Source organism: Chiloscyllium punctatum, chromosome 32, assembly GCF_047496795.1.
Source record: "Chiloscyllium punctatum isolate Juve2018m chromosome 32, sChiPun1.3, whole genome shotgun sequence".
Lineage (NCBI taxonomy): Eukaryota > Metazoa > Chordata > Chondrichthyes > Orectolobiformes > Hemiscylliidae > Chiloscyllium > Chiloscyllium punctatum.
Window position 1 is genome coordinate 18,786,418 of NC_092770.1, and position 21,947 is coordinate 18,808,364.

The window sequence follows — 21,947 nt, forward strand, 5'->3', positions numbered from 1 at the left end:
TTCACCACCATATGAGGTACTGTCCCAAACACCAATGATTTTGGAACACAATTTCAGACCTCAGTATATTGTGAAACTGAAGCAACAAGATGCCTTTGGTTATCTTGCTTTACCCAACCATCCATTATGTCTTCATTGATGCTGGAATATCACCAGGGAAGGTAAGAAATCTTCTGGGGGGTAGGGGGGGGGGGCAGCCACTGCATAGTTGCACATCTTCTAGATCTGGCATAGCATGGGAAGACATTAGTTTCTCCACACACGTCTCCTGGGCTCTGATCCAATATCATTACCTTTCCTATCATGTTGCAGGAGAATGTTCAGAGCAGCAAATTCGAACATCATTCCTGGACACATTACAGGAGAACTGCATCAATTCTGGAGAAGTCACTTACATTGAATTTGAAGCTTATTATGAGGGGATCAGCCTTGAAGTTGCAAATGATGAAGATTTTGCTAACATAATGAGGAATTGTTGGGCAGTGTGAGACAGCAGAACTTAAGACAAAACTGGAATGTTCATTATTTCTGTGCAAGCTATTTTCCATCGATGTGCTGTTTACAAAAATGTGTTCAAGTTGATTGTTGCAAAGAATGTTTTGTGTTATTATGAGATCTTTGGATTTGCAGTCAAGGTGTAGGTATAATTAGGTTTTATAACCATATTTTATTCTTTGCAATATCCATTCTCCAGTGTAGATTTTCCAGGTAAGGGAATATCAGAACCAATTCTAGAACCCAGCGTGAAGAAGGCAGCTTGCCCAGTTATCTGCCCATTGTAAAAATGAAGTCTCAATCCTCATGGTTTCTGCTCTTCCACCTACTTGGTGAACTTGTTCTCATTGTAAATGCAGGACCAACAAAATATGTTCCAAATTGTAACAACAAATTTGTACTAATGTTTAATGCCTAACAAGCAGTCTGGTTGATTTTATGGTGTGTGCTTTATTTTTGGAGCATTTGAGAGGTGATGAGGGCAATTTGATCTTTAAGTACAGCCACCGATAAATACCCTGTTCATGCATTCAATTGTAAGCTCTTATTATGGTAAGCACTACACTTCAGAAGTACTTACTTGACTGAACAGCAATCGGGATGTCCTGAGGTTGTGAAAGATGCTACATAAATTTAAATCTTGCCTCAAATGAATAAGTTTTAAGTGCAGAATATGGAACAAAATCTATAAATTTTCAATGGCAAATTGATTGGCAGTTAGCCTCCTTCTTGTGTGAGTTGATAGGAATGTAGCCTCAGAATTATGATGACATCATCTGCTACACTTCCTTACAGTTGAAGCAGATTGCTTGGAACCAAACTCTGCTGCAAGTATTACATATGAGGTTGTTACTTGTAGGTGCTGAATGTCCCCTTGGAGTCTGAGTTTTCTGAAGATTGATCTATGCATATGGTTTCCTTTTCAGGCAAAAAAATGCCAGATTGGAAGAAGGTTATTTTTCCCATTAACTATTTCAGTGATACCTTGTGTTGAATTATATAGGATTTTACAACAGAGCATTTGGACATTTGTGCTCAAAACAAGCTTCACTCTAACCACCCTTCTTCATAACCTCCCATTCCTTTCTCCCTTGTGAATATCTCCAGCTTTGCCTTAAATGCATCCTTGCAATTTGCCCTCATCTGTTTGATTTCTCTTCCTTTATGCTTTAAGGAATGTGGGGCTGCTGATGCTGCCAGCGTTTGTCACCCATCCCTAATTGCCTTTGAATGGAGTGATTTAAAGGCCGTTTCAGAGAGCAGTCAAGAGTGAACACATTGCTGTGGATCTGGAATCATGTGCAGGCCAGATTTCCTTTGCTAAAGGGCATTAATGAATGTGATAGGTCTTTACAATGATAATTGTCATCATGAGACTAGTTTTCAACTCCAGTTGTCTTGATTGAATTTAAGTTCTACCAACTACCAAACCAGTGTTCTTCACTATTAGTCTAGCCTCTGTATTATTAGCCCAGGGATATTAACACTACACCACTGTGTCTTTGGCTGGTCATGAGATCTGTCTGGGAAGAGAAGTTCAATCTGAATTCCCTGCTGAAAATTTGGTGACTGTCTTGTATTGATGGCCTCAAGTGTTGCTCTTCTGCACTCAATTCTTCATTTAAAGTATAAGATGGTCACTCATTATATGTAACGCTGCCTACCTAGCTCACCAACCCTACAAATGCCATGAAAAATATAAAGAGACAACTTCATCCTTGGAGGCCTGTTGAGAATTGTTACTAATTAAGTTATATTAATTTATTTCTATTTAAATAGAGAAAATTACTATGATGATAAATAGTTAAACTACTTGTTGACAGTGTTCTAATGTATTTGATTAGATGTACTTGGACTGCATGTATTTTGATTAATCTTTTGCTTTTGACATTTTAATTTTTAAATTGTAACATCATTTCTTAACATGAATGAAGTGCATTATAATTAAATGAATTGCCAAATGGATTTTGATGCAAATATGATCCTCTACACACCAAAACATCAGCAAGGGAGGAGGAACAACCTGACATTGCGTTTTTAAAGTCTGACAAGAGTGCTACTACCAATACATAGTTAATGGTTTCTACTCTCAACCTTGAGTCAGAAAATCATAGGTTTGAGTCTTACTCAGACCTTAACACCAACTCCAGGCCAAAGGGCACAGTAGAGAGTAAGCTCTGCACAGTCCAAAGGCACCATCTTTCAGCCATGATCACAGACTGAAGTCTCCTTAACCTTCATACGTGGATGTAAAAAGCTTTCATGACATCATTGGAAGAGGAGCAGGGACAATCCTAGTGATTTGGGCAAGCAATTAATCAATTATTAATTAAAGTTAAATTTCACCAACTAGCATGCTGCGATTTTAACAATGACCCCATGGTACTTAACAAAAGACAAATGACTGAAGATGCTAGAAATCAGAAACAAAAACAGAAATTGCAGAGAAAACTCAGCAGGTCTGTCAGCATCCGTGGGAGAAAGCAGGATTAACATTTTGGGTCTGTTGCCCCTTCAGAACTGACAACCTACACATTTGATCTTCTGGATTACTAATCCAGTGACATTATTACCATACCACTATCTCTAGTGTCTAAATTGTCACAATAGCCTCATGTTAGCAAATTGTTTTTTTCTCTCAAAATAACATGCTTCTACATACAAGAGACCATCACCCTTAGCATACCTTCCTCAGACAGGTTGTGGCAGCTAAATGACTCTCTCCCAACCTGCTTTTGGACCATGACCATCCTGTAGTCCTGGTGACTCCCTCACTGATGGTACATACTTTCCCAGGTGTTTACTGTTTCCCAAATCACATCTTAATGTGGAAGGAGAAAATCAACTCGTAAGAGAAGCAACCTCTGATTGAAGGAGTAGCTCTTTGCATTCTGTTCCACCTATTTTTTGGGCAGGGGCAATTAGTTCAATTTCCTGGGTGATTTGGGGATTGTAGGGGTGGTTCACCCTCTGCTCCAGTGTATGTTGAGCATTGCTAGTCATCAGTTGTTCTTTCTTTGTCTGTGGGATGGCCACAATGACAAACATTTGTGACGGCCCAACGATTGCACTGCAGGAGCTGCAGCTGTTATTGAAGTTCCCCTTAGACAGCAGAAGGACGTGAGGACCATCTGATAGACATGATTTGGAGATGTCAGTGTTGGACTGGTATGTACAAAGCTAAAAATCACACAACACCAGGTTATAGTCCAACAGGTTTAATTGGAAGCACTAGCTTTCGGAGCGCTGCTCCTTCATCAGGTGGTTGTGTGAGCAGAGCTCCGAAAGCTAATGCTTCCAATTAAACCTGTTGGACTATAACCTGGTGTTATGTGATTTTTAGCTTTGTACATCTGATAGAGGTTTCCAAACTCCTGAGCAGGCTGGATAGAGTAGATAGGGAGAAGCTATTCCCACCAGTTATAAGTACAAGACGAGAGATTTAAAGACATTTGCAAAAAGTAGTTGCGAAAGAAAAAAAAACATTTTTCATTCATTGAGTAGTTAGGGTCTGGAATGCACTGCCTGTAGTTAAAAACCACACAACACCAGGTTATAGTCCAACAGGGTTTCATTGGAAGCACTAGCTTTCGGAGCGCAGGTCGATCCAAAAGCTAGTGCTTCCAATTAAACCTGTTGGACTATAACCTGGTGTTGTATGATTTTTAACTTTGTACACCCCAGTCCAAATCCGGCCATCTCCAAATCATGACTGCCTGTAAGTGTAATGGAAGAAGTCTAATTTAAACATTTCAGAAGGCATTAGATTTAGATTCCATTGGTTTAGAATCTGTATACAGTACCATCGTTTCCGCGCCAGCTCTCTGAGCATTTTAACTCAATGTTAATCTCCAGCCCTTTTTACCCCGTGGTCCCGCACGTTGTAATAAAGTGATCAGGTACTGGTCTCTGCTATCTCGGGATTACTGCAATGTGGGGAGTTACAGCTCCCAGCGTTAGCTGTGGACAGACTCCAGCGGAGTTGCGCAGGCGCCTGGGTGGAATTGTCGCACTTTCGGCGTAAGGGAACGGGGAGGCGCAAGAATCGGCGTGGGGCTGGTGGCGTTGGAGCTTCTTTAAAGCGTTTCCGTCATTAATGCAGCCCGTTAGAGAGTCTGCATTGGTCCAGTTTAACGGCTGTTTGTTTTGTGTGTGTGTACAGGAGGGAGGTGACGGCCGGCCCGGCTCCGGGCGCTGATTCCTGCCCGCATTCCGAGCTCTGCACCCCGGCGAAGACAACCATGCAGCGGCCGGGCTCCGTGCAACAAAAAATCCCCACCGCTTTCAGCACTGCAGTGAGGGATGAGCCAGCAACCAAGCGCCATAACCAGGTACGGAGCAGCCACTGCCTGGGTCTAGGAGGGACCATCTGCAAAATGCAGAGCTCTCTCCAGGTTGCAGTCATTTTTAAAAAAAAAACTTAAAAGAGAAAACACTCATCATATCCGGAGCAAAGGTGCAAATTCCAAACTTTCAGTTTTAATTCATCATTTTACAAGTCGAAAAAGCACCCGGCCATCTGATTTAAGATGGGAATCCGCCCAGGATATCTAGAGAGAGAGATGGGGAATGTTTCTGTGATTTAATGCATTGCGAAGATGCATTTAGATGGCGCCTTTCACGAACACCTGGATGTTGCCATAAAATGCGTCACAGTCGATGAATTGCATCCGAAAACATAGCTTCACCTCTCTCTTTTCCCTCCCCCTCCCAACACTATAATTTAGGAAATGTCGCAGGCAATTTGTACATAGCAAGCTCCCGTGAGCAGCAATGTAGTTTATAAAGAAGTTTTTATAGAAACCTTAGTGTGGAAACAGGCCCTTCCATTCAACAAGTCCACACTGACCCTCTGAAGAGTATCCCACCTAAACCCATTTCCCTAGCCTATTACTCTTCATTTACCCCTGACTACTGCGCCTAACCTACACATCTGAACACCATGGGCAATTTAGCATAGCCATTTCACCTAACCTGCACATCCTTGGATTGTGGGAGGAAACCTGAGGACCTGAAGGTAACCCATGCAGACACAGGGACAATGTGCAAACACAGTCGCTCAAGGCTGTTTCTGTGTTGTATAGAACTTTGTGCTGAGTCCATCAGGAAGGATGCAAGCCTGAGTTGGGTGACTATTCCTGGCAGCAGAGACCTCCAGGTCACAGCCTCTCTGTGCGTAGGTAATGATGCTGTTTTCTGCTGTGATCTGCTCTCTCTGTGCAGACTCCAGAGTATCTCAAACAATTTGAATTGGCCTTGGGAATCAAGGAAAGAGTGAAGCCATGTTCTTTGAGAATTGGCCTGACTGATCCTTTATCCACTTCACTGTCAGGTCACATTTATGGTGCTGGTAGGATCTGGGACATGTGGAAAATCTTGGGAGGAACATATTGCCAAAGTGAGACAGGAACTGGGTTGATGGGAGCACTGTTCTCTCTCCAAGTATGAGTTACTGTCAGTGTTGTACATGTCTGGCCCATTCCCTGAGCCTGTGTCACTGCAATTACCCAAGCCATCTTTTACTTCATCTGGAGGTTGAAAAAAATGGATTGGGTCTGCAGGGACACCATGTATAAAACTCTGGTTAAAGGGGAGGGAAAAAATGTACCCAACGCTGCCCTCCCCCTGATGACCACCTTTGTGTATGGCTGCATCAAGCTGTGTATACACTCTGGGTATGCAAACACCAATTGTCAATATATGCTGAGGCTCTACCTGTCCCTGATGTTGTGAAAGAGGGTCAGGCCTTGTTGCTACAGAACGCACTGAGTAGTCAGACTGTCTGTCATGGACAAGCTTGTAAATGAAGAAACCTTTGGCTACAAGTCCATTAGGAAGTGGTCAGCACGTAGCATTCTTGAGACCCTGTGGGAGAAGGAGAGGGTGGATCCTATTGGGTGGTTCTTTGAGCATGCCAGAATGCATCATAGCCAGAACTTCCGAACAAGGACTAAGACATAGTTTGGCTGGTGCTGGGGAGGGTGGTTTCTGAGAGATCCTGGCCCTGTTAGCTTTATTAATGTTTACTTCAAGTACCTGGCACTCTGCTAAATATGAGTTTAAAAACAATGCTCTGATTGTACTCCACGTATGGATGGTGTTGACTGCAAACACAATCGTTTAACAAACTACACAGAAGCTTTCTTTGGGAAAAAGTCACCATTTCATTCGTGAATGCTTCTGTATTAAACTTCCTTTTCAGAGAAGTTTGTCCTCAACTGGATTATTCTAAAGTCACACTTTAGAAAGGATGTGAAGGCATTGGAGAAATTGCAGCAGAGGCTGTTGGGAATGTTTCTTAGGATGAGGAACTTCAGTTATGAAGATAGATTGGAGAAGTTGGGACTTTATCCTTCGAAGAGAAAGTTGAGGCGAGATGCAGACAGACTAGATAGAAACACACTTCCTATTTAAGGTAGCTCGGAAAAGGAGCAAGAGTGTTCCCTCTGCAGGTGGTTCAGGTTGGGGTGCTGAGAGTAAGTTCAGTAAAGCGGCTTTAAAAGGTCATTAGATTATTATCTGAAGAGAAAGAAAATTGCAGGACAACAGGGAAAGTGGGACGAGGTGAATTCTTGAGGGCTTGAACAGCCACTTCCTGCAACCGACTTAGGGAATGCTTGCTCATCATATCTTCAGCCAGATCTCCAGGTGGTTATTTCCACACTGACTGGATTGATTCATCAATCTAATCTGTTTGTACTCCATTGGGTCAGATCCTTCATTCATAAACTTGTTTTCAGTCTTACAGAGTTTTGGCGACTGGAGAGTTAAGTCTGAAGGCACTGGAGGCAGGTATACACAATGCGATTGTTACTGAGAAAGTGGATGGCTCCTGCTGTTATGTCACAAAGTACAAAGGTAACAGCTGATGAGCCATTGTTTCAAAAAGTTCTTTTTAAAAATGCATTAAAGCATAGACTATAGCATAATGATAATGTTACTGTTCTCGCCTTCAGACGCCCAGATTAATGATCTGGGGATGCGTTCAGATGCTACTATGACAACTGGGAGAGTTTAAATTCAGTAAATTAATCTCTAAAATAAAAATCTCACCCCATTAATAATTGATTGTAACTGTGCATAGTTCATTGAAGAAATTCAGAATGTGGTTATTAAAGCATATGGTATTTTAGACTTTATTAATAGTGTTTAAGGAGGTGATGTTGAACTTTTAATTTTCGTTCATTCAAGCCTCTGCTTGAGTATTGGTTTGATGTATTATTGTCACATTTACCAAAGTATAGTGAAATATTGTGTTTTGTGTGTGCAGTACAGGCAGATCATACCATACAAAGTGCATTAGGGTATTAGAACAGAGCGAGGAATATAATGCAGGGAATGCGCACAAAGAGCGAGACCAACACTAAATTTAAAATTTGAGGTCCATTCAGAAGTCTGATAACAGCGGGGAAGAAGCTGTTCTTGAATCTATTTGTATGTGTATACAAACTTATATATCCTCTGCCTGACGGGAGGTGGTGGGGTGGGGTGATTGATTACTTTGTTTGCTTTCCCACGACAGCGGGACGTGTAGGTGGAGTCCATTGATATTGCTCCCAGTTCTGGGCATCACACTTAGGGAAGGATGTGCTAGCATTCAAAAGCATACAGGAAAGTTTCATGGGAATGGTTCTCTGGATGAGGAACCCCCCACTATGAAGATAAATTGGAGAAGTTGGCTCTGTTTTCTGTGGAGGAGAGGAGACTAAGAAAAGATTTGGTAATGTTATTCAAAATCATGAAAGGATTTCTGGACAGAATAATTTGGGAGAAAACGTTTCCCACGTGAGGAATCAGAATGAAAAGGCACAGATTTAAGCTGATAGGTTACGGTCTGGAAAGCGTTGTCTGAGAGTATGATTGTAAGATGAAGGAGTAGAAATAGGCTGCTCTGCCTTTCAATCAGATCATGGTTGATCTGATAATCCTCAATTCCACTTTCCCACCTTATTCCTAGAACTTTTCAGTACCCTTCCTGATTAAAAAATCTATTTATCTCAGCCTTTCATAGATCCCTGAAGCACAAAAGACTGGCCCTTTGGCCCAAACTGGTCCATGCTGACCAAAATGTCCGTCCACACTTACCTCATTTCTCTGCACTTGTCCCATATCCTTCTCTTTTCCTATCCATGGACTTGTCCAAATGCCTTTTAAATGTTGTTAACGAACACCCCCCCCCCCCCCCCCCCCCCAATCCATTCCACTGGCAGCTCATTCCATGTGCATACCACATTGTGTAATTTTTAAAGAAGTTGCCCCTCAGGTTTCCTTTTATTCTTTTCCCTCTAACCTTTAAACTGATGCCCTCAAGTCCGCGATTTCCCCAACCCTGGGGAAAAGACTAAGTGCATTCACCCTGTCCATGCCTCTCATGATCTTATACACTCCTATAAGATTCCCCCTTCAATCTCCTGCGCTCTAAAGAAAAATGTCCTAGCTTGTCCAACCTCTGCCTATAACTCAGGCCCTTGAGTCCTGGCAACATACTTGTAAATTTTGTCTGCGCTGTTTCCAGTTTAGTAACATCCTTCTGACAGCGAGGTGACCAAAACCAAACACAATACTTCGTGTAGTCTCACTGACATCCTGTATAACTGTAATATAACTTCCTATACTTTCATATTCATAAAGGCCAGCTTCTACAGCGTTGTGTGGTGAAGAATTCCACAGATTCACTTCCCTCTGAAAGAAGAAATTCCTCCACATTGTGTCCTTACTGAGTGATCCCTTACTCTGAGATTATGCCCTTCACCATCCAGAAACTGAATTCCCAATAAATTCCAATAGGGACCAGGATAATGATGAAAGCATTCCATTCCTTATGGTAGTGACTAGCTGCCCAATTTTGTTTCTTCATATTCTTTTGCTTAACAACTTAAATCTGTGTCCCTGCTTACTGGTCCTTCTCTCACTACAGATTATTCCACTATTTTTCAATCCCTCTTCAAGGTTTAGAACAATTATATTTCAAATCTACCTTAAACTTCACTGCTGTAGAAAGATCATTTTTCTCCAGACTCTTCACTGCACTGAACTCTCACATTCCTAGTTCCATTCTGGTAAATTTCCTTTTACCTTTGTTCAAAGGCCTTTTGATGTTTTTCTTGTATGATGCCCAGAATTGGTCTCAGTCCTGCACGTGAGAGCCAGCAACAAATTTATAGAAGTTCACCATAACTTTGTTTTTAGATTAGATTACTTAGTGTGGAAACTGGCCCTCCTTCTATGCTTTTGTAATCCATACCTCAGGGGGTTTATAATGCTAAGGATCCTAAATGTCTTTAAAACAGCTCTTCTCAACTTCTTATTATATCCAAAAGCTTGTGTAAACACTCCCAGGTGTCAGATTTGCACCTTCTTTAAAATCATACTTGTTAGTTTATATGTTCTTTTCCTTGGTTTTCCTTACTCAGTCAATCTCTTCACATTTTTGCTTGTGTTAAATTCAGCTGCCATTGTCTGCCCATTTTGTCAGTCTGTGTTCCACTGAAGCTTATTATTTTCCTGTTTTCCGTTCCCTATGTTTGAGTTTGTAACAAAAGCTTATAAGCTCCAAATCCCACTTCAACCATTATCCAGCAATATCCACCAATAGCCTTGAACTCATAATGGCTTTTCTTCCATGGCCTGGTTAGTAGGACCTATCCTTTTGGCTGCTCGATTGTACAACGCTATGTGATTGGGACATGATCAGTGGTGACCTCTGAGAGAGAGCATCGTCTGGTCTCTCTGTGCTGTGAAGTTCTGAAGTTTCTGTACCTTTTATCTTTTGTTGTGTTTGCTTTAAGCAACGGGCAGAACACAGATGGTTAATGAATGTCTGATGGTAAATATTGTCAGATTCACCATATCTCTGGGCTCGACTGGACAGAAAACCCACCAAACAAGCTGAGAAACGATTCAGGAGATTCCAGTCCTCCAAAACCAGCACCGGTAACAAGAACATTTTTATTTTCTCATCTATGTTTTATATTGATGACTTACTGCGATTTTAAAAATACTTTGCCCCAGTGATTAGATTGAGGGAGCCCTTTTACATCTTAAAGGGGGTTGTCGGGATTTGAATGATTCTTGCCTTATTCCTTTTCTAGCTGTGACCTGATATTTTAGATTCAGGGAAGGAGACTGACGTTGAAGTGGTCTCGATTGTTTTTGTGACTTGCTCCAGCCCAACAACCCTCCCCAGATGTTGTCGTCGTCGTCATTGTCGCCGTTCTCCTCCTCCTTCCAACTGTTTGTCTGTTCACTCTGCCATTGGCAGGTGTATCAGCAGCTGCCTGGGTCCTAAGCTCTGGAGCGCCCCCTCTCGCCCCCTCATCTCCTTCAAGGCACTCTTTGGACTAATTGATTAAACTCTTTGCCGTTTGTCCTCTCATCTATTTAAATGGTTCTGGTCGTCTGCACTTCCTCAGAGAAACTTTTCTCTTCAGTTCTCTGCCCCAAGGCTGGTGTAAGGTGCGATACAAATGTTTTGTGTTGCTTAGCATTAGGAGAGAATTTGAAAATACCCATTCATGAATGTCCATGTTTATATAAACAACAGAAGGCATGGATTTGAAATGTTAGTGATGGTGTTGAAGGATATAGCTAACAAATTCCTAGGTAACACTGCTTTATAATAGGTGTGACTGCATGGATTGAGTGCCCTCTGCCCATTGCTCGATTTCCTCCTCAGAGTTTGCTTGGAATCTCGATGATGACTTTCGGACAGTCACTGAATCCTGGATCCCAGCACATGGAGTGCCACAAGTAAATGGCCGGCTGCAACCGGATGAAAATGGCCACATTCCTGGTATGGGTTTTCGTTCTTTAGATGATATTGTCTTAAGGTTCTTCACTGGAGCATCATAAGAATTTATTTTCATTCCTCCTTTTCCCTCCAAATGATCCCAAGGTTGGGTTCCAGTAGAGAGAGGGAGCAAACCCTACTGCTGGCACCTTTCTGCTGTGAATTATGATGCTGGATTAGCACTGGTTTTGAGACCCTGCTCGGAGAAGAACCTTCTAGAAATTACTGTTGTTCCGTTAATGGAGCTTCTTGAGCAAACACTGGAGCTGGTGGGAACACATATTAATGGCAATCCGTATGGTAGGCAGAATTCTGTTTACTCATTCTGCGTTGTCTTTCATTTTTAATTTGCATCTCTCAGCCTTACTTTGTTTGGGGGTCACCTTTGCATTGTTTCCTCTGACTCTGGGCTCCAAATCCCAGTCCGAAACTAGAGTATGCAATCCAGGTGGACATGCTCAGTGTAGAACTGCAGGAGTGCTGCACTGCCGAGAGTGCCATCTTTCAGATCAGATGCTTAACCCAAGGCCCTGTCTGCCCTCTCAAATGCTCACTTTTCCATTCTAAAGATGGAAACTCCCGACAATGCAGCACTCCCTCTGTACAGCATTGGGAGTGCCAGCCTAGGTTTTTGTGTTGAAGTCTGGACCTTCTTTCTGACTCTAAAGATGAGGATGCATCTTGCTGAATGACAGCTTGTATCTCCAGAGATGTCTGTTGACCAAATTAGAAGGAAACATTCTGAATTAGAGAACAGGAAACTGATTCAAAATCAAAAGAAGAAACTTTTCTCTTAGTTCTCTGCCTCAAGGCTGGTGATGGTAGAGGTTCCACTGTTCCTCCTCCTGCCATTAGTGTGTGCTAGAAGGATTTAAAGGTGGATCGTCAGCCTGTTTGGCTGTATTGTGAACGCACCTTCCCTGGACATGAGGCCTGGAACTGTAGGCTCAGAGGCAGGAACACTACTCAGTACACCACAAAAGCTCCCATGAAAGATATATGGGTTAGCTAAACTGATTATTCATATGTTTACAAAGATGGTGAAAAGTCCGTTTTACAGCATGGTAAGTCAGTATTTTGCAGCAAAGGAAGTTTTTAATATTACTCACTTAACCACAGCATGATCAATTGATCTTTTATCCTATTTGTTTGTGGAACTTCACAGCCGATTTAGATTTAGATTTCTTAGTGTGGAAACAGGCCCTTCGGCCCAACAAGTCCACACCGACCCTCTGAAGAGCAACCCACCCAGACCCATTCTCCTACATTTATCCCTTCATCTAATACTATGCAAAATTTAGCATGGCCAATTCACCTAACCACAGCGCTAACCACTGAGCCACCGTGCTGCCCATGACATTGGCAATAAAATGAGTGCCTGTCGAAAGTAATACTCTAGTTTGACAGTATTCTAGAATTCCCTGAGCATTTGAAAGGAGCGACACCATTTTTTCTTCAGTCATTATCAGATTCCTTGAAAGTAGTCATAGGTAGGTAGGATAGTGAAGAAGGCTTTTGGTATGCTTTGGTCAGAGTATAGAGTACAGGAGTTGGGAGGTCATGTTACGGCTGTACAGGACATTGGTTAGGCCACTGTTGGAATATTGTGTGCAGTTCTGGTCTCCTTCCTATTGGAAAGATGTTGTGAAACTTGAAAGGGTTCAGAAAAGATTTAAAAGGAAATTACCAGGGTTGGAGGGTTTGCACCATAGGGAGAGAGGGAATAGGCTATGGGTGTTTTCCCTGGAGTATTGGAGACTGAGAGTGATCTTATAGAAGTCTATAAAATCATGAGGGGCATGGATCGGATAAATAGACAAGGACTTTTCTCTGAGGTGGGGGAGTCCAGAACGGCAGGGCATAGGTTTAGGGTGAGGGGAAAGTATAAATGAGATGTAAGGAGCAACTTTTTTCATGCAGAAGGTGGTACGTGCATGGAATGAGCTGCCAGAGGAAGTGGTGGAGGCTGGTACAATTGCACCATTCAAAAGGTTGGGTATATGAATTGGAAGGGTTTGGAGGGATATGGTAAAAACAATGACTGCAGATGCTGAAAATCAAATACTGGATTAGTGGTGCTGGAAGAGCACAGCAGTTCAGGCAGCATCCAACGAGCAGCGAAATCAACGTTTCGGGCAAAAGCCCTTCATCAGGAAGGGCTTTTGCCCGAAACGTTGATTTCGCTGCTCGTTGGATGCTGCCTGAACTGCTGTGCTCTTCCAGCACCACTAATCCAGTATTGGAGGGATATGGGCCAGGTGCTGTCAAACAGGACTAGATTAGGTTGGAATTTCTGGTCAGCATGGACGAGTTGGACCAAAGGGTCTGTTTCTGTGCTGTACATCTGTATGACTGTTGATCACTTTCTCACAACTGGAGTTGGGACAGATTTTCACAAGGTGAGGAATATTCCAGCTCCACTCTCTCCCATCTCATTTTGGTTGAATGTTTCCTCATTTTTTTTTTGTTTCTAATGTGCTTCCTGTGAGTACGGAATTGACAAGAGTTTACTCTTAATTCTATCCCAGGGCTGGGAAATAAGAAGCAACCTGTCCATTTCCTGATTTCTCACGGTTCCCTGCAGATTGAGAAACCCCTGATGCTCAACCTCACTGATCTGATCACATGGTTTGAAGGAAGCCCCGAGGGTAAAGTCGAAGGCATTGTGTGGCACTGCAAAAATGGGGTGTTATTTAAAGTAAGTAAAAGACCGGAAGGTTAGTTTATTCTAATTGGTGTTGAGCAAACAGAAAGGTCACTTATTTGGAAGTGAGCACAGTTAGAATGGTTAGACCACAGAAGGAAGCCAATTGACCCATCACCTTCGCGCTAACTCTCTGCAAGCGTAACTCAGTGAGTTAACATTCATTCTTTGCACCCCCACTATTTTTTCAACTCCACTGATTATGCAATTACATTCTTAAAAGTCATGATTAAATCCACCTCCCCACTCCCAGATGGTGGTGAGCTGTTTCTTGATCTAGTCTGGTGTGATGGGAATCCAGGGTATTAAGGTGCATTGGGGGTGAGCTCACCCCCATATGATGACATCTCCCCAGTGGAAGATTGGAACTGCTTTCTGTAGCACACTCGCTATTTCTTGTCTGTTAGCAGGCCAGTTTTGCTGGACATACCAGCCGGCTCAGTAACAGGACTTGTCACTTCTCACTCCACACCTAGCTATTCAGTGCTCCTAGTAGATGGACTGCAAGTGGAATCCGTTGGTAGGCTGTGACTTTAAACTGGTTAAACTTCAGGATTCTTCACCTTTTAAGCTTGGATCTGCTGCCTCTGGGCCTGACCTCTCTGGTTCTGCATTCTTATCAAGGAAACAGAAACTGTGAGGTTTGTGAATGACAGTACTTTGGAATTGTGCTCCATGTTATTTTCAGTGTGGTTCGGTATCCATCAGCTGGTCTTATTTGAGAGAATGTATTTGCTGATGTTTTTATTGAGTAATCTTTGTTCTGCTGTCCCAGAATTGATCTCATTTCTGTCAGTCTGCTTAGGGATCGTCATTAATTTGACAAAGATGATGGCCTTGAGCCTACAATATAACATTTTTCTGTTCGCTCCTAAACTACTTCTGAAACTAATACTTTGTTCAGTTTTATTTCACACCTCTATATACAGAGTCATAGAGCATAGAAACAGACCCTTCAGTCCAACCAGTCCATGCCGAGTACAGAATCCCAGACTAAACTAGTCCCCCTGCCTGCTCCTGGCCCGTATCCCTCCAAACCTTTCCTCCTCACGTATTCATCCAAATGTCTTTTAAACATTGTAATTGTACCCATGTCCACCCATATCCTCAGGAAGTTCATTCCAACACAAACCACCCTCTTATTTGCCTCTAGTGTCTTTTTTTTAAAATTCTCTCTCCTCTCACCTTTAAAATGTGCCTCCTATGGAAGTTCCCTAACTTGGGGAAAAGACAACTGCAGGTAGTTCTTCTATAACGCGATAGTTGAGTTTTTGTGCAACCCCATGTTATAGAAAAAAATTAGGCTTTAGAAACAGCGCTTAAGGTGTTGGTGATGTAATCACATTACAGCCAACACACGTTCTAAAAGTTTGCACTTTACAAAGTGTCCCCAAGTCATCAATTGCGTAATAGCAAATTCCCCTTAATGAAATGTGTGTTATATCCTAACGGCCTGTACCATCAACTCTTATCTGTAGCCCTCATTATTTTATAAACTTCTATCAGGTTGCCCCTCAACCTCCTACGCTCCAGTGAAAAATGTCCCAGCCTTTCCAGACTTCCTCTGTAACTCAAACCTTCCATACCAGGCAAAATCCTGGTAAATTTCTTCTGAACCCTTTCGAGCTTCATTTCATCCTTCCAATAATTAGGTGACCAGAACTGGGCACAGTATGTTGCATTGACAAAGTAAGACATCCTGTTTTCCAACCGATTTAATGTCCATATTTCTCATTTTCAGCTTCATCGTCATCACCTGGGTTTACAGTGGCCAGTGCAAGACCCATATTTGACTGCCCGACCTTTATTCGTTAATGTTGATCTAACAAGGTATGAGTGTGATCCTGAAACTAAGTCATCGTTCCTGGTCTTTGCAAGGCTCAACGGGAAGCAGTTTGACCATTTTAAAGACACTCTGTGGGAGACAGATGCTGCAAGCTAATATTGTATCGGTCAAGGGATACCGGTTCAGCAGTTTGGATGTCCACAATGGCTTGTGAGTCAGTAGGATTGTAGGACTGCTATTAGTCTGTTGCAGTTTGCCTGCTATGCCTACAAACCTTGCTCTCCGTTCTGACCACGGGGTGTTACTGAGCAGAATGTTAAAACATTGTTTTTACATGAACCCTTTTAATCCTGTTCAGAAATGGTCATGTAGATGTTTTCCGTTGAGACATCGTGACGCAGCTCTGGAGCAGGTGGGATCAAACCCAATTCTGTCCGCTTCGAGATAGGGACACTACCACTGTACCAACAAGAGCCCCTTCGGAATGAACATCTGATGTCGTCAAGAAAATCTCAAAGCAGGCACAAGCTGTTTACATGGCTCACTTGGGTAAACTGCAGCAGGTGGGTGTACAATGTCCATTTTTGGTTTAATATTACAGATCCAAACACTACAATGAGCCAGACTTATTACCTCAAACTATACTATCCAGCACAATCCACATATGAAACTATTGACTGCATTTAGGAGGAAACTACAGAGCGACCCCCATTATGCTTGGCTAAACTGTTATCCAACATGCAATTATCTAAACACAATACTCCCTGCCTGTGTTGTTTGGATATATGAGGCTCCTCTGTATTAGATTACCTTTGATGCCATGTGTTAACTGTTGTTTGTATGTTTAAAATTTCTGTAATTTGGTTTATTGTTGAAAAGATGCATGTGATCATCTTGCTCTTGGTTTGTTCAGTTGCTGCAGTATTATTTACCATGTATTGGTTATTCCTGATTCACCACATTTTTGTACAAAATGTTCCTAAGCTTCCATTAAAAAAGAAACAACAAAGTCCTTTTCATTTCTGCTTGGGGTGCCATTGGCAAGGCTGGTGTTTACAATGAGCCACCTTCTTGAACTGCTGTAGTCTGTGTGGTGAAAATGGTCCCACAATGCTGTTAGGATGGTACTGCCAGGATTTTGATGGCCGCAGATCAGGAATGGTGGTACTCATCACAGGTGAAGGTGGAATCAGGCCAGCTTGGATTTGTGTGAGAGACTTGTGTACCATTTTATTATTTGATTTCTTCAGGTTCTACCATTTGATAATAATTTAATAATTCTTAATGTGATCGCCCCAAGTACAGGCTCTGAAATACAATGTTGGAGGTGACGAGATGCTAAAGTCAGTGCTGAGTCCCCTCTTGGGTTAAACATCATGTGGCTCAATGCCCAGAGCAGCAATGCACTCGTGTCCTAATCAACATCCAGAACAAATAAAAACAAAATGCTGGTGGATGCTGGAGATTTGAAATAAGAACAGAAAGTACTGCAGAAACTCAGCAGGTCTGGCAGCATCCATTATGAGAGCAAAACCTACTGAGGCTTTCCAGCAACAAAATTAGAATTTGTTTGTTATACTTTGCATTTATCCAGATTGAACTCCATCTGCAATTTCTCAGCCCATTGTCCCATTTGATCAAGATACTTGAGGAAGAAAGAATGTAAAAGCCTTGGAGGTGAATCGGAGGAGGTTTACGAGATTGATATCTGGAATGAGTGGTTTGTCATAGAGTCCTACAGCACGTAGACAGGCCCTTCACCCCAAACTGGTCCGTCTGTGCTAACCCTGTTTCCTTGCACTCTGGGCCCATACATTCTGGTAATTGCTATAAGTCAGGTAGTGGAAGGGGAAAAGGAACTTTTGATGAAATTGCAATCACTAGGGAAACAGGACTCAGTGAACTGATGGAGCTGTAGGCTGACCAGTCTGCAGGTCCTGATCTTTATCTTGGAGTTTTAAAAGGAGAGGATGGATGAGGAAATGGATGTATTCAGGAAAGTTCAATCAGACTGGAATTTGCAAATATAAATCCTCAACATAAAAAGGCAAAAACCAGGAAACTAAAGGCCAGTTAGCTTGACATCTGTTTTGGGGAATACTTGTTAATTCAAACACTTAAAGAGCTTTTTTCTTAGAAAAAACATAAGTTGTAGGGAAGAGTCACCATGACTGCGTGAAAGGGAATTGTTTTTAACCAATTTATTTGAGTCCTTTTGAAGGAGTAACATGCACTGTGGATCAATGAAACATAGCGGAGTCCTTGTTTCTGAGCCAGGAGGCCTGTGTTTGAATCTCACCTGCTTCAGGGGTGTGACATAAAAAGAGAAGACATGGTAACTAAAGGACAGATGTCAGAGGTAGTTTCTTTACTTGGATAGCAATTGGGGGCGTGGAACTCACTGCCTACAAGAGTAGTAGACTTGCCAACTTTAAAGGCATTTAAATGGTCAGTGGATAGACATATGGGTGAAAATAGAATGGTGTCGGATAAATGGACTTCAGATTGGTTCCACAGGTCGGCGCAGCACTGAAGGCCGAAGGACCTGTATTGCACTAGAATGTTCTATGTTCTTCAGAAAGGTTACTGGACCTGAAATGTTAACTCTGCTTTCTATCCACAGGTGCTGCCAGACCTGCTGAGCTTTTCCAGCATTTTGTTTATATTTGATTTCAAGCATCCACGCAGCTTTTTGTTTTGTTGATTTGCAGATTATCCAGCACTTTGGTTTTATCAGAACACATGAAGAGAGGTGAGGAGTTGCAGGAAAAATTCAGTTTAATCTTTAGAAGAGTGAGTGTCCTAACTAAATTTATTTCTTTTGGTTAATCAGTATCAAAGTAACCTTTTTGTTTCTCTTTGTGTGGGTCTGCAGTCATCAGCATCACCACTACTCTCTGGTTCTCTCTTCCTCTGTCTCAGAACAAACCTTATTTTCAAAAACATTACAGTCATTGTGTGGTGCTGAATAACGTTTTTTGATAATGCTTGTAGAAGGCTAGTTACTATTGTAGCACAATCAAATGAGGTCTCATGTGATACAGGAAATACTAAATATGGATTACTAAGTGAATTGAGGTCTAAAGGGACCTGCAGTTTCCAACTTCAGTAAAGAACTGATGGAACTAGGAAGATCAAAGACTTGAGGATTTGAATGTACCAGGTACTGCATTAAATCATTGAGAGTTTTATTTACAATATTACTTTGTGCAAGGAATGGAGGAAGATTGCTGGATTCATTGGCACAGTGTGTGTGTTCAGGGCAGCTTTGTCCAGCCACAAAAACAGAAATTGCAGGAAAAGCTCAGCAGGTCTGGCACCTTCTGTGAAGAGAAAGCAGAGTTAAGGTTTTGGGTCTGGTGACCCTTCCTCAGCTGCCAGACCTGCTGAGCTTTTATATTTTTGTTTCTGATTTGCAGCATCTGCATTTTTTGTTGTTGTTTTCCTTTTTTTTTCTTGGCTCTGTCCAGCCTGTTGATTGATTGGTTTTGCATTTGGCCAGTTGTGCAAGTTAAGAGGAGTCATTCCCATGACTGTGGACTGGTGCTGGTGAACAGTGTTCCCTGTGGTTTGTTTTGTCTGCATAGGGATTTAAAAAGGGGTCAAATTTAAGTTTTAAGTTGATTTTTTTTTATTAGTACTGATTTATTTATAGTAAATAATAGCTTTCTGTTAACCTGAAGGCAGGAAAATAGGAGACTTTGAGTAACTGGATTAAATCTTTAACTTTTTTGTGATGATTGCAGGAGTAATGGGACCCTAGTATCAGTGTGCTTTCCCAAATGGATTGTGACAGCATATCTAAATGATACTTAATGATTTTGTTAATCTGGTTTCAGATGTTGCAGTCTAGTTCCATGTATTAAATCATCCACAAAGATTCAACTTACAGACAAGATATTCAATGACTTTTTATTACCTTTTAGTAAAAATGAAAAAGTGAGGAATGTTCATGTTAAGAAATGGAATATACACTTTGTATCTAATTTGGAAAGTTTCTGATGCTGAGTAAAGTTCCCTCTAACAAACTGTGTTCAACTGTTAAATGTAATAAATAACAATCTTATTCTGTGAAGACTGTTCTACAGTACAATAATCAACATATAAATATATTCTACAAAAATACTTTTGTCTCTTTTTCAGTGTGACTATTCAAAAATAAGTGGTTTGAATTTTTGCACAAAAATCCATCCTGATTACAGGCCTCAGTTAAAAGTAAGTAGCCAGTCTGTACAGAATGGAAAGTCTTTGATCTCTTTAAATAGATCAGTAGTCCTTAACACATTCCTGTACGTTTACATGTGTACATATCTAAGTTTGCGAGTGTTGGTGGGAGAAGTTTGCTCCCACTCTGCATAATAGGAAAATGGATTGCAGGATTAAAATGAAAGATTGGGAGCTGGGGATGGGAAGGAAAGGTGGAGAGAAGTGTGCTGACTGATGAGCCTTTTGCTTTCACAACACTAACCAAAGGAGCTCACTCACATTTTAAATGTTACGTGCTGTAGGCAACAGAGCTAAGATGTGACTTTCAGCCATGCAATGGATAGTTAGATGTTAAATTGTCATGGGTCTTGTTCTACGTGCATTGTAACAGAGTTATTGTGTTGACTTCACACATCTGCTTTACTGATTATTTGAGCTTGATTTTATAGAACCTCCCTGGCCTCAACCAAAGTTGAGTTGTTGTCTTCATCCTGTTACTATTACTGAGGGCTGAGTGTTTGGTAAATGGGGTGGAGCCTGACTACAGAGAGAATGAAACACACACCTGCGATTTGCTTGGTTGACATCTGTGATGGGTCTTATAAAGATGGCCATCTATAGAAATCCCCTGGAGGAACCATCATTTGCTCCTTCAGCACCTTTTTAATCTCTTCTTTTTCACAGAGCTCCAGTTTTTAAATGGACCAGCATCAAATGTTTCTTGAGCACGTGTTAAAGATCTGAAAAGTTTGGTCTCGATGGGAAAGTGGAAAAATACATCACCGTTTAAAGGGACAATGCTTTGGACATGAACCCTGGTTGAACTAAGAAAAAGAAAACAGCCTCTGCTGAAATGCTGTCAGAGGGCGGTAGGATTGGCCAATTGGGTAAACAAAGTTGGGTGGCAGAAACTGCAAGCACTTTTCTCCAAAAAAAAGGCTGAGGGACAACTGGAACTTTTAAAACAGAGATTACTAGATACTTGTTAATGTACTTCACATGGAGATCAGGCACGATCTGATTAAATGAGGCAGCTGTTCTGAAAGGGTGTACTGTAAATTATCAAGTTCAACAATTCTATTTATAAATTCAACCTCTCAAAGGAAACTTAATCTGTAGAAATATTTTCCGGGATAGTCACTTGGACTCCAAACTGCTTCGCTAATTTCTGCAATTGTTCTTCGAGAAGAATGTTCCGTTTAACTTCCTGATTGTAATTGAACTTCAAATCCTCAAGTTCCTCAAAAAATGAAGGGTCAAAGTTCTTCAGTTCTTTTTTCAGCTGCTGTATCTCTTCCTAGAAACCAAAAGATTAATTAAGTGAACTTATAACAAAACCTTAGAGTGGGAATAGATTCTGATTTTCTTTCCTAGCCATTCAGAAGTTAACAAAATATCACCAAGAACTCTTCAAAGAGTTCAGCGAGAACAGCTCAATTAATAAAAAATAATGCATTTCCAATGGATACAGTCAGTTTTCTACGAACAAATCCTTTATACGTTCAGTTGCCTATGCTCATCAACTCCTACTCCTCAATTAGAAACTACCTCACCATCCAGCAGAGTTACAGGATGAGTAATGTTGAGGCAAAGACTAATGAGCTAGAGCCTGGTACTGCAGCTAGAGAATTTCAATCCAATTGAATATATCTGGAATTAAAAAGCTACCATTATGAGGTCAGATTCCCCCAGTAAATGCCATAGACAGGGTTTACACCAAAATGTTTTCAAGTAGATAGATGTAGTTCATAGGGCTAAAGGGATCAAAGGATATGGGCCAAAAGCAGGAACTGTGTACTGGACGTTGTATAACTATATAATGAACGTTGGAGCCGAATGGCCTAATCCTGTTTCTGTTAGTAGCAAAAGGTAGGACTGAAAGTTGAGTTATAAATCCTAATGAGAACCAAAATGAACAGTTTTAACCTCTGATTGTTGAAGTTCGTGTACAAATACACAGCAGGAGG

The 21,947-nt window shown here is 41.5% G+C and overlaps 3 protein-coding genes across 12 annotated transcripts in view; 2 read left to right on the forward strand and 1 right to left on the reverse strand.

Moving 5' to 3' along the window:
* caps2 (calcyphosine 2) overlaps positions 1–2,422 on the forward strand; it is a 52,266-nt gene extending 49,844 nt beyond the window's left edge. For 3 of the 4 annotated variants that reach the window (XM_072551801.1, XM_072551802.1, XM_072551803.1), the window contains one exon: positions 313–2,421. In XM_072551801.1, the coding sequence (XP_072407902.1) occupies positions 313–488 (176 nt within the window). In that variant the 3' untranslated portion in view covers positions 489–2,421. Of the gene's footprint in view, positions 1–312 lie in introns of all 4 variants that reach the window. The other variant, XM_072551804.1, reaches the window with a different exon arrangement.
* A 2,075-nt stretch (positions 2,423–4,497) lies between these two features.
* Positions 4,498–19,709, forward strand: rlig1 (RNA 5'-phosphate and 3'-OH ligase 1). The gene is made up of 8 exons (XM_072551814.1): positions 4,498–4,515; positions 4,658–4,826; positions 7,236–7,353; positions 10,336–10,428; positions 11,171–11,287; positions 11,390–11,584; positions 13,813–13,982; positions 15,730–19,709. Exons 2-8 carry the CDS (start codon positions 4,737–4,739, stop codon positions 15,928–15,930), a joined length of 984 nt encoding a protein of 327 aa, XP_072407915.1. The 5' UTR covers positions 4,498–4,515; positions 4,658–4,736; the 3' UTR covers positions 15,931–19,709.
* cep290 (centrosomal protein 290) overlaps positions 19,673–21,947 on the reverse strand; it is a 138,059-nt gene continuing 135,784 nt past the window's right edge. For all 7 annotated transcript variants that reach the window (XM_072551810.1, XM_072551808.1, XM_072551811.1 and 4 more), the window contains one exon: positions 19,673–21,277. In XM_072551810.1, coding sequence (XP_072407911.1) covers positions 21,089–21,277 — 189 coding nt within the window. In that variant the 3' untranslated portion in view covers positions 19,673–21,088. The remainder of the gene's footprint in view (positions 21,278–21,947) is intronic.

Excerpts from the sequence above, each read along its gene's own strand:
- rlig1 (XM_072551814.1), top strand. The coding sequence starts at position 4,737 with ATGCAGCGGCCGGGCTCCGTGCAACAAAAAATCCCCACCGCTTTCAGC. Across the intron at positions 7,354-10,335 it reads TTATGTCACAAAGTACAAAG|ATTCACCATATCTCTGGGCT; the intron begins GTAACAGCTGAT and ends AAATATTGTCAG. Across the intron at positions 10,429-11,170 it reads GTCCTCCAAAACCAGCACCG|AGTTTGCTTGGAATCTCGAT; the intron begins GTAACAAGAACA and ends TTTCCTCCTCAG.